Raw genomic sequence first — 19,000 nt, 5'->3', positions numbered from 1 at the left:
TCTTCTGGATTTCTCACAGGTCCATCTTCTAGTGTTCTGCTGCAGTTGTTTTGAAGCATATCCATGCCGATCATCTTATTTTGTGCCTTCCAAACTGTCCAAGCAACAGTTTCAACTACTTCTCAATCCTTGAAAAGCTAGCTAGAATTTTTTCGTCATTTTACTGTTGCCCCATAATGGATGCTTCAGTTTTTTAGCCCGTTGATCCATAGTTGTTTTCCTTTTTAATTTTTTTTCCTTCTCGTAGAAGGATATACTTTTTGGTATTCCTTGGGGCAAATCTTCATGGAGAGACCACCTGGTATTAGTATATATAGGTAGTTTTTTATAGGTCTTGTCTTTTAACTTCTGCCCAAAAATTCTTTAACCATCAACTCAAGTCAGATGTTTCTCACGGAAAGAATATCCAAAATCATTTAAAAAAAATACAAAACGTGTGGGAGGATTATTGAACTTTGGTTTTCATGATTTTTGAAACAAACACAATGGAAGTCATTTCCCTGACTGGACACGAGGAGAATGTAAAACCAAAAAGGAAAACGTCTGGTAAATTAGAACAAAAACAATATCAAAAATAGAAGGTGCACTTTTCCAACCAGTAGTGTTCGTAAATCGTACTGTCCTCTCCCAAGAGAAAATGCAGTAGCCTAATGCTAGGAGAAATACATGCCCGGCATGCATAAGAGATGGAACTTGCAAATACATGATATTCATATTTATAGACGTAATGTCAATATTCAATACAAAATACAGCATAACTACTTCTCTGCCCCTAGAAATGAAATGGGGATGGATAGCTGAGGAAAGGCTACTGGTTCTTGTACCTTTTCTCCACTTCCTCCAAACTCTGAATCTCCTTGTAGTATTTGCATATACGATAAACACACCTGCAGGCACATATAATGGCACATGACATGACATGAATGAAAATAAATAAATCAAGCATTTTTCAAACCAGACATACCAGTAGAGAAGGCATGCTGAAACACAGAGAATCACATTCCTTTGAGCTTTGTAAATCTGCACAGAAAACCTCAATGATAAGCTTATGTAGATTCTAATATAATAAAGAATAGCAGTTTGCAACATTCATTCAAATACATTCTCCTAACATAGAGCCTTATGAGATGCATATCCCCACTTGAACTGGAAGTTTTCAGAACAATGCAATGCAATAAACCTCCAGTGGTTAATTTGAAAGTTAACTTTATGAGACAAAGTTCTACTTGGGGAAGTGGGTTGGGGGGGGGAGTTTTGTATGTTCCTTCCATTTCAAATGAGCATGCAGTTATTTCTTCTAACACTAACTGCATTCACAACAATACTGCACCCTGCCCTATGGCCCCTATCTCCAACATACACATAGTGGAGAGTCCTAAATGAGAGAGATTACTGGCTCAATTCTGTTCTTCCAGAAACAGTGGCATGTACCAACCACTTTCAGACTCCCAGGCAATACCTCTTTTTTGCAGTCAATGACAATCAAGCTGTTTGGACATTCATGATGCTAGACATAATAATCTACATATCTTCCAAATCATACAATCATTTTACATATGAGAAAGACAAACAACTAAACCGCTTAATCCAAATAACACCTTTTGTTCTATTCTGATAGCTTGACACATCTTGTAATGGCTCATTTAACTGTTCAAGCGAGGTTGCAATAAACTAACAGTACAAGACTTGTATATACACAAAACTTTGGAGGCAATAACAGATGTTACGAATAGCATCCAACACTTTATAACCATAACATAAAGCAACACATCCCTGGTCACCCAAAAAAACCATAAGATTCTTAGCAATTTGCCCACCCATTTAAGACAACCTCCACAATCCCAGCTAAAAAAAATGTAATTTGCCAGGTCCCGAGTCCCTGTTCTATTCATTTTCTCTAATTCCTTCAATGAATTTAACGGTTCCTGGATAAAGTTTATTAATAATCGCAAATCGCAACAAACCCATGAAATGTTTCTTACACAGAGAGGGGAGAAGGAAGAGGAAGAAGAAGAAATCAGCAATCAGATCAAAACAACTTACAGATTTCTCAGAACGATCTCTTTCAGAAGCAGTGCAGTTCTCACCGGCACACATCAATCGATGTTCATTCTTCCAATATATATCTATCCACAACAAAAACAAAACCAAACCCAAAATTTAGAAAGCCGAAAAGAAAACAAAAGGATTCAAAGAGAAAAGAAAAACAAACCCAGGAGCTGAAATCCGGCAAAAGGAACAATAAAGAGAGCCGGCTGGAGTAGGAGAGAGATGAGGGAAACCAATCGGTCCTTAAGTAGCTTAGGCGAGGGTAATGTTAAGAGTGCCGCTATAGCTGCCTCTGCTGCCACCACGTACGTCAGTATCATCCATTGCAACGCCATTTTCCTTTTTTTTGTTGCACGCTCTTTGATTTTTTTTCTTTTTCCTTCAAGGGACCGACTGTAGAGGTTTTATTCTGGTTTTGCTTAACAAGCAAGGTTTTTTTTAATTATTATTTTTATATATATTTTTTATAGATCTTTTAAGCTTGATTTTGTTATTTTCATTATGGGCCGTTGGATTGGGAAATATTAAAAGATATTTTTTATATTTAATTTTCAATCAATTAAATATTAAAAATAAAATTTAAAAAAATCAATTAAAAAAATATCAGTCAATCATAGTTAATTCGTCAAATATATAACCTGGATCATAAAAAAAGTTACAAAATAAAATTAAAACAAATTATAAAGTTTAATTTTCAATCAACATAATATTGGGTGATGAAATAAAAAAATCAATTAAAAAAATCCTTAAAAATCTCAAATCAACCGAGTTAACCATCCAAACTTATTACTTATTATAAGAATAGGATAATCTTATATAAAACAAATAAATTATAAAGTTTTATTCCTAATAAATTTAATATTAAATGATAAAATAATATATATATATATATATATTATTTATTTAAGAGGAGGTGAAGAATAAATTATTTTATATTTTTACCTTTTAAAAATTATAAAATCCAATCCATGATAAATCTAGTATTAAAAAATTTAAAACAAAAACCACAAAGTGAATTTGTTTCGATCCTAATTTTCAGGTTAGGATCCTTTTCTCTTGGTTTACCCGTGTTTTGGTTGGGCTCGCTTATTTAGTGCATTCCTTCATCACCACGAGTATTCATTGTGTTCTTAATTTCTTTAATCTTTTATTTCTCTTTAAGTGCATTCTTAATGTTTTTGTTAATTCTTTTCGTCTAATGTTTATATTTTATGCCAAGAAATGACGTCATTTTGAAGAAAAATCAACATAAAAGTTAATGAATATTAACAAAATTGTTTGCGTAATTTGAGGTCAAAGTGATAAGATTTATAGGTTTGATATCTAATTTAAAATGAGTATGTAAGTTAAGGATTAAATTGAGGTTTTTCTAATATTTAATTTAATGTTATGATGACTATAAGAGTTATGCACATAAAATTTATAATTGTTATTGGCATTGTCTGTGGCTTTTATTCTTCTTGTTGAAAAGAGCTAATTGGTGTTCTAAAAACATTGAAGCTATAGAAATATTTAGAATAGTGTAATGTTTTTTTGTTTTTTTCGCTTTTCTACCCAAAATACTTAGTAATGGCTTTCAAGGGTATAAAAATCTTTCCACATGGCTTATTTATTATTTTCAAATTGATTAGGGATATATAAATCTTTTTCAATATTAATTGCACAGTGAAATAACTAAAATACCATTGAAAGTAAGAAAATTAAGCCTGACATTAAAAGGTGTTTTTGTATTTTTATAATAGTTTTTTCGTTGTTATAATTTGGGCTAAGATGAACTTTGGTTTTTCACCAAATATAAAAAGCAATAAACAATTAAAATGCATAGTAAAACTACAAAAATACACTTAAAATAAAATAAAAATTTAAGTCTAGGGTTAATAGGTGTTTTTGGTTTTTCACAATAGTTTTTTTGTCATTACAACGTCAACTCAAGGGTAATTTTATATTTGGCTAAATAAAAAAAAATAGACGCGTGTGTACAGCACCTAGAGGCGCGTTGGAGGCGTTCATACCCTTCAGATGGCATGTGTGGCGCCTCTTTTCACCATGTTGTTAGAAACATCTCCGTCTCCTCTTCCTGTTGATACGGTGCGTGTCTCCGTTGGTGGTTCGGTTTGTTGTCTGTGAGTCTTTTTTTTCCTCTTCTTCTATCTCCCCTCCCCAGAAAAGTACAACTTAGCCCTTTTATTAATTGTATTTCTACTCCAGTTCTTATTCTTTTAATTTTTAATTTTTGATCTTGACTCTTTTGTAGAAGTTTTATTTATTTTTAATTTCATCATTTAATCCCGATTTACCAAATATTATATTCCTCAATTTGATCTTCATTCTTTTGATTTTTAATTTTTTTCCTTTGCTATTTTGTAAAAGTTTTATGGTTTTCGATTTCATCTTCCAATTCAAATTGATGGTATTATATTTTTTTTTATTTGATCCTCATTGTTTTGATTTTTAAATTTTTTCTTGGCCCTTTTGTAAAAGTTATTATTCTTTTCAAATTCACCCTTCAATTAAAACATTGATTTTTATGTCAATTTTGATCCTCATTATTTGATTCTTTTTTTTCTTTTTTGCCCTCTCGCTAAATTGATTTTTATTTTTAATTTCACCCTTCAATCAAATAAAAAATTAATTTTTTTCAATTTTGATCCTCATTCTTTTAATAGCTATTTTTTAAAATCATTTTGTATAATTAAATTTTTTTTTTCAATTACGTCCTTTAATATTTGATTGGTTATAAATTGAACTTAACAGTTTTTCTAGATTAGGTGTTTCGAGTCTAATGGCTCGAGTCATGAGCATGTTTTTTTAAAGACATCATCCTTTTTATTTATTTTTATCGGGTTATTAGAATATCATAATATAGACTGCGGGTTTGACGGGATATTTTGTGTTAGCTTGACCCTGATTACCGAGATTATAAGTTTTTCATAACTGTTTTTTCTATGTCAATTATTTATCTTATTTCAACAACCAAATATTATTTTTTGCATAAAAAAATAGTTTGGCCCCGTAGTTAAACACAGACACCAAGGCTAAAGAAAGATTTATAGAAGTAACGGAAAAACCTCTTAAAAAATTAAATGCATAATAAAAAAAATAATTGTCAATTAAAAGAGGTTCTCTAAACAAAATAAAAGAGAGAAAGCGATATCATTCTAAATATAAATAAAAAAATTGAACTAAAAACATATAAAAAGAAGCATTAATTTAAAAAAGAAAAGAAAATGTCATGTGCTACTGGCCCTGGGAAGCCAGACCATTCCATCTAACCCATTTGTTAGGGCCCACACAATTGGGCCTTTATTATCTTTTTTTTGCAGCGGACGACAACAAATGATGCGTCATCTAGTTTTGCCTAGATTTTGGTTACTGTGGTGGCTAGAAAATCAGTACATGATGTTTTTTAGCCTGAAAACTTATTTTTCAACTCATTTTTTTTAATTTAAAACGCCTAAAAAACATCTTAGAAACTATGATAAACATATATATACCTAAAAACCAAAAATCATTCCAAAAACAAAAATCAACCTGAAACAAAAAAAAACAACTTGAATTGAATATTTGTAAAGATAAAAACATTTAATATGAACTCTTCTCCTTAAATGTAACTTATAAAGTTCTAAATTAAAATAAAATAAAATAAAAAATGAAGGGCACTTGAAAGCATTTTTTGTTCCATTTTAAGTAGAAAACTAAAGAAGGTAACTTCTTACATATATTACAATAACATCCTAATGTAACATGGAATTGAATATTTGATACTTATTAGATCAAAAACTTCATTAATTATTATTTAGAGAGAGAAAAAAACTACAGTTAACTGAAGAAATTTAAGAAAAAGGAGAAGGATTATTAAAAAGGAAACTGAAAATGAATGAAATAAAATAATAAAATAAATATTCTTCATGCACTTAAACAAATCAAGTCCAATTTCTTATATAGCATTATTTTTTTAAGTTCTTAATTTAATTTTCTTATAAATAGTAAAGGTATTTTTGGTATAAAAGGAGGTTTTATAATATATTTTTAAAATGCAGTGAGGTTTTTGATTAAATCTTTAAACTTTTAAACTTCCAAGAAACTACTGTAATTTACCTTATAGACACACACATGTACTTCCATATATATATATATATATATATATATAGAAGAATACCTGAAATAAGTAATTAATGACTTTGGAAAGTGGAAAGAAGAGGATTTTTCAACTGGGATTTTGATATTTATTTATTTATTAGTATTATTTTATGAAATACAAGAGATTTATTAAACAACTGTTAGAGCATCTCCAATGCAAAAAGCTATTTTGAAAAGCTAAATTGATAAAATAGCATTTTGAATAGTGTAAATATAGCTTTTTTTACCATATTTATTCCAATGGAAAAAAGCCATTTGAAGAGCCATTTATATTGGAGTGAAAGAAACAAGTGTCTTATTATTTCTTAATAAATTTGATGTTATTTTTTTTTCCACATGGCTACATTTAATTGGTTTATTTTTTTAGTGGCCCTACTTTGTTGGTTTTGGCTCTTTGAAGAGATATGTAGGAATAGCTTTTGTGGAAGAGAAAAGCCATTTTAGCATTTTGTTTGGCTCTCCCCTTGGAGTATACAAAACAAGCAAAGAAAAGCCAAAATATTAGTTTTTAATTTTTGGCTATCCATTTAGCTTCTCCATTGGAGATGCTCTTATAGCTGTTAAAAGCATGGCTTAGAGCATCTCCAATGCAAAAAGCTATTTTGAAAAGCTAAATTGATAAAATAGCATTTTGAATAGTGTAAATATAGCTTTTTTTACCATATTTATTCCAATGGAAAAAAGCCATTTGAAGAGCCATTTATATTGGAGTGAAAGAAACAAGTGTCTTATTATTTCTTAATAAATTTGATGTTATTTTTTTTTCCACATGGCTACATTTAATTGGTTTATTTTTTTAGTGGCCCTACTTTGTTGGTTTTGGCTCTTTGAAGAGATATGTAGGAATAGCTTTTGTGGAAGAGAAAAGCCATTTTAGCATTTTGTTTGGCTCTCCCCTTGGAGTATACAAAACAAGCAAAGAAAAGCCAAAATATTAGTTTTTAATTTTTGGCTATCCATTTAGCTTCTCCATTGGAGATGCTCTTAAAGGGGAGAAAAGGACATGGAAATTCAGAAATCCATATTTATTATAATCACTACAAGCTCAGTAGACATGGCCGCATGCTAGTTTGATTCCTTTGTGGAAGCCATGAATATCCTGGTCCACTTCCGGCAGTGCTGCTAGTGGATATTCGAAGATGGGTTTCTCACTCACCATGCTGAGCTTCTTGCCCTCTTGATATTCCAAGATCACTTCTTATTTCAGATGCTAAAAAAGTACATAATGTTAGCAATAATGAAGATTTTTATATTTATTTTCTACATTCCTTTTTTATAATTTTGATGCTTCTTTTGTTAAGCTGAGATCAGCCATTGAAGCCTGACCCAGTTTTGGCATTGTTTGCAGCCCCAGCCGTGACAGGAGTTAGAACTGACTCTTTGATGAGGCCGGAACTGAGATAGGCTGTGATTTCAAGTAGTTAGGTGTAATTCTATCATCACTACATCATAATTTAGCCTAAACATATTATATTATATTGATAACTAGTAAAATTATTTATGGATTAATGGAATATGTCGAGGTTCAAGATGAGATCTAGTCACGCTAAATCAGAATAATAGTTTTAAAAGGCTATAATTTTTTATCTAATTATTCAATCGAATTCAAATTTTTAGAGGAGTTTACGGATGTTGTTTTTTCTATTATAGCTACTACATCGCTACGCAAATCGTCGGATCTTTAAATATCATAAATCTCATCAAGACTCCTGGTTTTTTTTTGATAGTTTTGTTATTTTTCTTGTTATTTTTTTATTTCATAATTATGACCGTCGGATCTTTAAATATAAAAAATCTCTCCTAAACCTTTGGTTTTTGATAGTTTTGTTATTTTTTTGTTATTTTTTATTTCATAAATTATTTTGGATTTTATGGTTATTTCCTTTATATTCTCATGTTTTCATTTTGTTTTTGAGTTAAGGTAGGATTTATGATCTATTTAGGATTTTATAAACCTTTTAAAAAGAAAAACTTCTTGAGTATTTTTTTAGATAAAATAAAACTGCGAATTTAGATATCAAATCTACAACTTTTTTTTCTTATTGAATTTCTATATTCTGTGTCTGTTTACTGTTTTTAACTTCCTCATGTATCACCATTTGTTATTCCTCGAAGTGTTTTGCATGCACTTCGGCTTTCTATCAAGGTTGGCATTACAAAGGCCAAAGCATTAAATTAAGTAACTCAGGTATTGAAGTTATATATACCTGGAAAATATTTTATAGACTTCTCTTTTTGTTGGAAGATCGATTTGAAATTGGTGTCTGTTGATCGGATCTTCAGTAATTAGCGACTAGCTTTTTTGTTTTCCATCACTGAAGATTTTAAATTAGTGCTGTTTACTTCCTTTATGACAAATTAATACCGAGCTAATAGTCACAAATGTTAGCTCATGATCATGTGTAGCTGTTTATTTCCAATATAATTCCCAGATTGGAAATTAAATCTAAAAAAAATTCACTGAATATTGTTTTTAAAAAGCCATAAAATCAAAGCATTCACAGTTTATTCTATGCGGAAAACTAGATATATGTGGCAGCTTATATATCAATAATTCTTTCACAGAAAAGACACAGTAAAAGAATACCTGAAACAAGCATGGCGAGAGATGAGACATCAAGGTGGAGGAGGAGAAGGTGTGGATGAGGGGAATGAAGCCTGGTCCGAGAGAACTCTTAAACTCCGGCCATTCCTTCAGATTACCCGTTGTATCGAGTCAGGCGACATTCCCCCACATCCTCACTTTCCTAAAACAACATGCCGTTTTCATTTTGAAACTGCACCATCGGTTTTTTTCCTTGCAGAGGAGAAAAAATAAGTTGCGTAAGTAGAAGGGAAGTGACATATCCACTTGGTTTTTGTGGTGTTAAATAGAAGTTCTATTCGTTGGACTGTTGACTTTGGAGCTCACCTCGTGGAAGGTTGGTGCTTTCTTTATCGTTAAGGCTTGCCAAAATTGATTCTTATGGTTAATATTCTATGGAAGGTTAAATTTCCTCTTCTTTTTTTTTTTTTTTTAAACATGGATGTCCGGGTCAACTTGCGCACACCTCGACTAATCTCACAAGTTATAAAATTAACAACCATATAAGTCTATAATGGTCCTGAGATTTGTAAAACTCGAACTGATAATCTTTAGGGAGCAAACTCAAGATCTGACCAATTGAATCACACACCTCATAATTTATTTATTTATATTGTTTTATAAGAATTCCCCGATTAATCTACATAGGTGGATGCATCATAAAGAGCAACTAGATTTTCATTATTTGGCTACAAAGGAACATTTTCCAGGAAAGAAAATGAAGAGGAGAAGAACTTGGTGGCCATGGTGGAATCAAAAGAAACGAAAATTAATCTTGTATAAAATATAACCCACTTTACTAGATTTGATCTCTAATTGAATTGTGTATATAAAATGTTTGAGGTTTTTGTACCAACTACAAATAACCTAGCATTTGTGAATGATGTTAAGTGAATCATATTCTTCATTCATTTTAGAAAATATAATATTATGATATATTAAGGCATTGGTAGGTCATCTATCCTCGGAAGTTAAATTCAGTTGCTGTGTGGCATATGTCACTGAGACTTTAAGAGTAGAAGCCAGAATTGAGCAGAATTAGGATCAAAATTGTAGTTTAATTGATCATTTATCATGTTTAATTGGAAATCTCACTCCCAATCACTAATCAAAATTGTAGTTTTGAAATTAGATTAATAAATGAAATGAGAAGCTTAATTGAAGAAATATCACAGTTTGAGGATGACTTGGATTAAAATTGCAAGAAATTAAAATCCAATAATGATATTGTAAATGATGCTAAAATGCAGGGTTCCAATTATAATTTATCCAGGGGCTTGATTACAAACTTTCTGAACTTCAGTGACCAAATTTTAAATAGCCACTGCAGAGTAGAAAACGGCGCCGTGTCATAAAACTGTTCATCGCCTCCTTCCTCATCCCAGGGACCGGTTTTGCAGGGATTGTACAGCTACCCATTGTCCTCCACGACGCCCTCTCCGGAGGCCACGATATCGTGGCCAACAGTCCTAACTCTTCTCAAAGACACGACCGAACGTGCCCCATTATCTTGAGAACCGCACAGGGAGCACACAACAGGGAACAAAACAGGAAAAACAGACGAAAAAGGAAGAACACGGACAGGCGAAAACAGGGAGGCCGAAAACACGAAAAAACGGTAGACAGAGGAGGAGAACCCATAAAGAACTGAGGACGATTTGGGGAAAAAACCAGAAAAGCAGGGGGGAAGAAAGAAACCAGTAGAGAGAAAGAGGGACAAAGGAAAATCAGAGGACGCAAACAGGGGGGAGAGAAGGAACCGAGGGGAAGACCAAGGGCGAACAACACAGGGAAACCGGATGATGAACTGAGAGAACAAAAAGAACAAAGACGAACGTGAAGAACAGAAAACAAAACAACGAACTGAGAGAACGAAAAGAACATAAAAACCAGGGAGAAAACCAGTGAGAACAAAAACAAGAAACAAGGGACAGGCAGAGAAAGGCCACGAAACCATAAATCACACAAGGCAAGACATAAACAGGGAGGGAGCATCACCCAAACCAGCACTACCCCATGTCTTCGTCCTCCAACTGCGTCTGAAGGTCAAAAAAAAATTTTCAAAAAATTTACATTTTTGATGCATTTCTTTCCCCGTTTTTACAATTTTAATTTCACTTAGCACTGTAGCTTTGACTTAATTAACTCATTGCTGTGCTGCACGCGTCATGCGTGCTTCTCTGCCCAGCCAAGTCAGTGACTTGGGCTAGTGATTGGGCTGAGCTGAATAGATCCAACCCAGCCCGTATAAGTTAGTCCAAACCTAGCTCAAAAAAAAAGTTTAGCTTGGATCTCAGGCCCAGCTGCTTCAATCCCCCTTTATTTTAGTTATTTTTATTTTGATATTTAATCAAATAAATCTTTTTTTATTATGTATTTTTTTAAGGTATTTCACTATATATTTGATTTGTGAATTTTTAATATGAAATGCATATTTGATATTTGGTATATTTTTTTTTCTTTTTAAAATAAAAAATATGCATGCTTTGTTTTAAATTTATTTTATGGTTTATTCACTGGTACCAGAGTTAGGAATACTATATTTTTTTGGCTACGTAATATTTATAAACGCTAGAGTTGAAAATATCCGTAGCTGAATATTCACTAACACCAGAGTCAGAAATATTATAGCAAACCATCAAATATAAAAACACAATAAGCCCTTGGCAATTTAAGACAAAATCAGCGATGCAGTTTATCTCGGGTAGAACGCCTAACGGTTGATAATATCTTTCTTTTTATATATCTAGTCTCGTACCATAAAATCTCTACTGACCAGTTAGGGTTTATAGTAATCATAATAAAAGATGATGACTTCTTAAACGAGATATTTCTCTAAAAAAAATAATATGTTAAAAATTATATTCTTTTCTAGAATTTATTCTTTTTTTGCCATCATAATGTCAGGTACAACAGTTACTTCATATAATTAAATTAACAAAATTAATTATAAAATAGTGATGGGTAATGGAAGTCGAAACCATTCTTGAAATTTAAGATTTTGAGATAGTTATTTGACAATCAATTTTAAAATATTAGAATTTAAAGCATGAGTACATGCTTAAATACGTCATCATTGATTTGTCATTATTTCATTATTAGCTTGAAGATTATTTTTGCAGTGAAGAAGCCTTTGAGTGCTTAATTTCACTGGTGGGGATTGCTTTCAAGGTTTCTTTTCATTTTCTAAATGCTTTGCGTATGATACAGTATGTTTGAGTTAGCCGTGGGGTTTGCGTTTGCCGTTTAGTGGTGAGATCTACAATTAAAAATTAAAAAAAATATATATGAAAATAATACTTTCGATGTTTGCGTTTTGTTTTGTGCTGTAGAAGATTGTATCATACAGCAAAGATAAACGCAACTGCTAACCGGATTGAATTGTTTTTTGTTTTCTCCTCTGCAATAAACAATTGAATATTAAAATAGAATTCCAAATTAGGAAGGTGAGTCGAAGGGACAGGCTCCCCGGAAGGATGAGCTCAAAACTATTAAACAAATACGACTTCCTATTATTTATAATTTATTTTATTTTATTTTGTTCTAACATAGTATGAAGTTAGAGTCAAATTGACCCAAGACTAGAAGAAGGAAGAGGATAACTGAAAGAGGGGAAACAGACCCTTATTGATCACATGTTTAAATGATAACAGGCACGTTTTTTTTTTTTCTAGGAAAATGCGAATGCCTGAATATTCAAATGGTTGGCAGTTTGGCACCGTTTATTAGAATTTTAATTCTATAGGACTTTTCGCATTTAAAAGCCTTCGCAATGGAACACCATCTGCTTAGCGCAGTCGTTCTGGCCTCCCACGCGCGGCCTTCAAATTCCCTCTTCCGGGTCCCTCGAGACCATAACCACAAGCCAAAACACCGGGCATGGCCAGTTTATTACCGGTGACTTTTTTATTTTTCCTTTCATTTTCTTTTTGACCTTTAAAACGCTAAATTCAGCCCTTGTTGTTGTTGGTGTTTTAGAATTTATCCTTTTGATTTTTATTTTTTTATTTTAGTTTTTTTTAAGTTTTATTTGTTTTTAATTTAACTTTTCAATTCTAATTTATATATATATATAATGTTTTTCGATTTGATCTTTCTAATTTTAATTTTTTATTTTTTTTCCTAGCTTCTATATCAAAGTTTTTATAGTTTTTAATTTTATCATTTAAATCAAGTTTATAATTTTTTTCAATAATAATAATATAATTAATTATGATAGTAATAGTAGTAGTTTATTATGATGGTAATAGTGGTTATGATATCAATAATTGTGGTACTAATAATAATAATTTATTATGATGATAATAGTGATTATGGTATCAATAATTGTGATGATAATATTAATAATTATGAAAATAATATTATTAATAATTAAAATAATAGTAGTAGTAACGGTGTTAATGTTTTTAATAGTAATGGTAGTAATAATAACAGTAATAATAATAATAGTAATGATATTATAATAATTAAAATAATATTTATAATAGTAATGATTATAGCGATAATAATAGATAATAATAATAATAATAAAGATGATAATAGTAATAATAGTGATAATTTATTATTTAATATTAATTTTGTTGGAAATTGAGTTTCATCGTTTTTTCATGTATGATATTTTCAATCTAATAACTCGAGTTACGAGCTTGAAAAGTTGACGTGACCCAATATCTTTTTTTATTTTTTGTCTTATTTTTTGTTTTTTCTATTTCATTATTCACTATTAATTTTTAAAATGAAAACCGGTTATTCACAATTTTTTAAACCTATTAAACAAATAAATTTACATTGGAAACTTGTACGAGATAAATATATAAATCATGAGATTCGAAGAAAAATAAAAATCAATCATATATTCCCATTTGATGGATGTTGATGGAGACAATGTAAAAAATAAAAATCAATCATATATTCCCATTTGATGGATGTTGATGGAGACGATGCATGAAGGCCTAATTTACATCAATTTAGTCTGCCACGCACACTATGAACTCAATATCAACTAACTAAAATAGAAATAGGAAGATAGAGGGAAGCATCACCACATAGAAAATAAGCTGAAAACAAACAAAAATAATTCTAGCTTTGCTTGTATGCTACCATAAAAAAAATAAAAAAATAAAATAAAATATTCCATGGTGATGCCGATGTGCATCATCACCATCATGGTGGATTTTAAATAATCGAAATTCCAAAGTCTTGAAAGATATGTAAAAACGGCTAGATTCAAGTGACTCCTTGTATATGTCTATGGCCGCCTTTAGCAGCACCCTCCATTGTTGATGCAGCAGCTTCTTGTACTCTTCCTTGCCAAAGCAGTTCTTTGTGTACAGGCTTCGTTAATCCTTGATTGATAGCTCAATCTAATTGAATTATTAAATTTTATTGAACTGAAATCTGGGTCCGACCTGATCTCACGGATTCCTCTAGTGTAAGTCACAACTGGGATGGATCAAAGAGTTGACTCAGAGATGAGAATTTATTGAAAATGTATTCAACAGTTACATCTCGAGTCTTTAGTTTAGATTTCTAGCTCGGAAATTATGAGGAAGAACACTATTAATTATTTCCAAGGATCCCAAAAGTCTAGAGAATTTAGTGTTTATATTTGAATATGTTTATTGATAAAAAAAAATTATGCAATCAATGTCTTTGAATTTGAATTAAAATTATAATAGGAGATGTTAAATTCACTTAAACGTGAATCTTCTTGTCCATGTTTAAATAGCTAGAAAACTATTAGAACAAACCCCAAATTAATCCTCCAATTTGGAAGAATTTTCAGATTTACGGGGTGTTTGACCATGTATTTCAATTACAGTTTTCAAAAAAAATAATCTTTTTAAATTATTTTTATGTATTTGAATCATTTTGACATGATAATATCAAAAATAAATTTTAAAAATAAAAAAATATTATTTTCATAAATTTTCAAGAAAAAATACTTTAAAATTACTATACAAACACGTCTTATATATAACGCACATGTAGAATGCATCATGCATTAATATTAGTGATTAATTGGGAAAAGTTTAGTTGCAAACTACATTGAGAATCAGTTTAGAATATGAGATTAATTTGATATTTTCTAAAATTAATTATATTCATTGGAAACTGTGTTCTATTGGTTACAACTTGAAAGATACTAGCTATTTTAATAATTATTTTGGTAAAAAAAATAAATGTACAGGCTTTTCTAAATAGTTGTTTTAAAAACAAAAATAAAAAAATCTAAGAAAGTTTTCTAAATAATGCAATTATAAAAAATAAAAAATATATATATTACAAGAAAATAAAGATAAATATGTAAAATTTAAAAAAAAATCTAAGAAAGTTTTTGTCTAACAAAAGGCTAAAAATCACATATTTCTCACGAATATAGTAACTGCTACAGTAAAAAATTAAAAAAAGAGATTTTGATTATGTAATTTGAGAGTGAAAAAAATAGTTAAACCTAATCCCTTATTCATTGCATTAATTTCCTACTTTGGCGCCACTTGATGCTGCTGGCTTCACGATATTATAAAGAATCATGCATCCCAGCTCTATCCCACATTATTAATATCAACAAGAGGCCCTATCTTCGATTAAATCGGGCCAATTGCATTATTTTATTTGTTATTAATTATAATCATCATTATATAAATACATCTCAAACAACTATCTCAGCATAATAATTTAACCTATTAGGTAAGATTACAGGATATGATTTATATTATTCTCTAACATACCTCCTCAAATGAAAGTCTTTTATGCTTGAAACTTGCACATACTCACTTTACTTTGTACTTAATTTTTATCAAATAAATATAAATGGTGAGATTCGAACTCGTGATCGCTTGATCATCAAGATTCTAATACCATATCAAAAAATCATCTCAACCCAATAGTTTAAACTATTAAGTGAAGATCCAGGTTAGGTTATGATTTATATTATTCTGCAAGAATATCAATCCATAACCATTTGCAAGGAATATATAGTTGAAATGTCTTCGGCTCGATCTTGCGCAGAGCGATTCCATTCTTTCAAAATCTAGGTCAACAAATCTAACCTAACTCATAGCTTGAAGCTTAAAGGGAAGAGCAAAGTATCTTGGGATACAAAATGAAGAAAAGATAAGAACAATGGCTGCTTAGAATGGATATGATGGGCGTAGTAACATTTGTACTATGGACTATAACCACTTTATGCAAAATATTGTGGGCAATTTGGATGGGCGTGAATAATATTTGTATTGTGGATAATATATTTTTAGATCACGAGTCACGGAAGAGAGTCCTGAGTTGGGGTGCAGAGTCATTTATAGAAAATTATTTATCCTACAATATGTTTAGGAATATGATTTTAATTGTTTTTTTAATTGTTTTTCATTTAAAAATATATCAAAATAATATTATTTTATTTTTAAAATTTTTTTTTGATATGAATGCATCTGATCTGAAAATACTAAAAAAATATTAATTTAAAATAAAAAAAATAAAAATTTTTAAATTTTAAAAGTATTTTTTAAAAATATTAATTTAAAGTGTTATTTTAGTTTAAACTCGTTTAATTTTGAAGTTTTTAATTTTGAATCTGGTGCATTAAACTAAATATATGGCATCAAAACGGTTTTGATCAATTTTTAATGAAAAATTATAATTATGAAAGGTAATTATGTTGCGTAATGTGCAAAAAATTTAAAATTTAAATATCTATAAATGCACATGAATTAACTAATATGATCAGTATATTAAGATTAGTACTTACAAAATTATATACATTTACCTGTATTAATTATGAATAATTAAATAAATAAAGAAATCTTAATAATAATAATAATAATAATAATTTACTAAAAAATAACAAATTTCTAGGACCATGACTATTTTATGACTCGATAACCACAACACAACACCAATAATTATATATGATTACCATTTACTTATAACACTTAATTATAGCATTATAAAATGATAATAAATTAAATTAAATTAATTGTAATGGCTGGTTATTATTATTAAAGGGATGCACTGAAAAGTAGCCACCATCAATCAAACGGCACTCCTCCTAGAAAACAAAACTCTTCTCCATGTTTATACGCCCACCACGCCCTTCCTTCCACCATCCTTCCAAAAACAAAATATAAATAAATAAATAAAATAAATCATCCACGTGCTTTTCTTGTTTCCACTTGTATAAGAGTCCGCCACTTCCTCATTTCCTTCATCCACTCCAAAAACATCACACATTTTCCCTGACCACATGGCCCTTGTCCGTGAACGCCGACAGATTAACCTCCGTCTCCCCGAACTCTCAGACTGCCGCCCACGCTTCCCTTTACCCCCCACCACCACCACCACCACCACCACCACCAGCAACAACTCCTCTAACATATCGTGCAATGATATTGAGAAAATACATGTGCTAGGCCATGGTAATGGTGGCACGGTCTATAAAGTACGGCATAAGAGGAATTCGCAAATTTATGCACTTAAAGTTGTGCATGGAGATAGTGACCCACTAGTCCGCCGCCAGATCTACAGAGAAATCGAGATCCTGCGCCGTACAGATTCTCCCTATATTGTTCAGTGCCATGGAAGTTATGAAAAACCATCTGGGGACATCGGGATTGTGATGGAATACATGGAATTGGGGACACTTGATTCAATTCTGCAAAAATATGGTGCGTTTGATGAGTCCAAGCTGTCACATGTGGCGCGGCAGGTTCTGCATGGTCTTAGTTATTTACATGGCCAGAAGATCATTCATAGAGACATCAAGCCTTCGAATTTGCTGGTTAACAAGGACATGGAAGTGAAGATTGCTGATTTTGGTGTTAGTAAAATCATGCAACGCACGCTAGATGCTTGTAATTCCTATGTTGGTACCTGTGCTTACATGAGTCCTGAGAGGTTTGATCCTGATACCTATGGTGTGAATTACGATGGTTATGCCGGTGATATTTGGAGCTTGGGACTTACTCTGATGGAACTTTATCTGGGTCATTTTCCATTTCTTCCACCGGGTCAAAGACCCGATTGGGCTACTCTTATGTGTGCTATTTGTTTCGGCGATCCGCCGAGCTTGCCGGAGGGAGCATCTGAGGAGTTCCGGGACTTCATTCAGTGTTGCTTGCAGAAGGAGTCTAGTAAGAGGTGGACGACATCTCAACTATTGTCTCACCCTTTTGTATGCAAAGATCCAAGATCCGATTTAGTGGACTTGTGATTTGACCCGAATGCCCAGTTAACTTTTTGGGCTGGGAACATATTTTTGGAATTTTCTTTCATTTGTACATTCTCTTTATCCGAAGCTTTTGTAGCTTTTGTTCATTCAAGCAGTGAAACTGCTCTTGAAATGAGAGGATTTTTTTTTATATCATTTCTATTTTTGCACCTTTATATATATATATATATATATATATATATATATATATATATATATATATATATATATATATATATATATTTGTTTGCTTCTGGAAGAGCTAATCATGGTAGGCATTATCCAATGGTCTCAAGACATTTCCAGGACCTGGGATTTTTATATGATTTTATATAATTTTGGATTGTGCTGATATTAAATATTAATTTTTATAAATAAAAATATATTATTTTAATATATTTTCAAGTAAAAAATACTCTAAAAAAAAATTAACACTACAATCACAAATATTACCTTAACTAACTTATTTTAAAAAATAAAATATTCTTCAATAAAGCAATACATTCTACAAGTGTAACTGGTATGTTTCTACAAATATGATCAAGGCGTGAGAAACCTCTTGCCAAATTGATAATTTAGGGGTTTTTCTACAATAATTTCTAATGTAAAGGTTTTTTACGGAGATAAATATTTTTTTAATTATTTTTATTTTTTCTATTTTTCTATTTTGTATCGTAATAATGTTTTTCTAGGGAATTGTTTTCCAAATTTATTTTTTTATATTCAGTATTATTATGAATTTTTAGTTTTTTTTTTATATATAGGTTGTAATAACAACATTGTAATAATATTTTGATAAGTGAATATATGAAAGAATAAAATTAAGTATTTGAAGATTTTTTTCTATAATTATAGTGTTTTTTTTATTTATCTTTGAGAATTTTAATTTATATTAAACTTAAATGCTCATTTTTGCGTCAATTTCCTTCTATCCAAGATAATGTCACTAAAATAACGTGATAAAAAATATTGGGCACCAAAAGGGTAGCGAATAAAAGGAAGGAAAAATATTTAAACAA

General features: G+C 30.7%; 2 protein-coding genes and 1 long non-coding RNA gene across 3 annotated transcripts; 1 reads left to right on the top strand and 2 right to left on the bottom strand.

Annotated features, from left to right (window-relative positions):
- Positions 1-568: 568 nt before the first annotated feature.
- On the bottom strand, positions 569-2,512 carry LOC133675464 (uncharacterized). Its single transcript, XM_062096851.1, has 4 exons — positions 2,213-2,512; positions 2,044-2,126; positions 965-1,020; positions 569-887 (listed from the first exon to the last, which is right to left on the bottom strand). Exons 1-4 carry the CDS (start codon positions 2,382-2,384, stop codon positions 809-811), a joined length of 390 nt encoding a protein of 129 aa, XP_061952835.1. The 5' UTR covers positions 2,385-2,512; the 3' UTR covers positions 569-808.
- Positions 2,513-7,189: 4,677 nt separating this feature from the next.
- Positions 7,190-9,108, bottom strand: LOC133675466 (uncharacterized). The gene is made up of 2 exons (XR_009835423.1): positions 8,777-9,108; positions 7,190-7,399 (listed from the first exon to the last, which is right to left on the bottom strand). It is a non-coding gene; the product is annotated as an uncharacterized LOC133675466 (long non-coding RNA).
- Positions 9,109-16,945: 7,837 nt separating this feature from the next.
- LOC133675479 (mitogen-activated protein kinase kinase 9-like) lies at positions 16,946-18,132 on the top strand. The gene has a single exon (XM_062096872.1). The coding sequence runs from the start codon at positions 17,019-17,021 to the stop codon at positions 17,982-17,984; it is 966 nt and encodes a 321-aa protein (XP_061952856.1). The 5' UTR covers positions 16,946-17,018; the 3' UTR covers positions 17,985-18,132.
- The last annotated feature ends 868 nt before the right edge of the window (positions 18,133-19,000 follow it).

This window comes from Populus nigra, chromosome 16, assembly GCF_951802175.1.
Source record: "Populus nigra chromosome 16, ddPopNigr1.1, whole genome shotgun sequence".
NCBI classification, from domain to species: Eukaryota; Viridiplantae; Streptophyta; class Magnoliopsida; order Malpighiales; family Salicaceae; genus Populus; species Populus nigra.
Note: the sequence above shows the minus strand (reverse complement) of the source record. Positions and strands in the feature narration are given on the sequence as shown.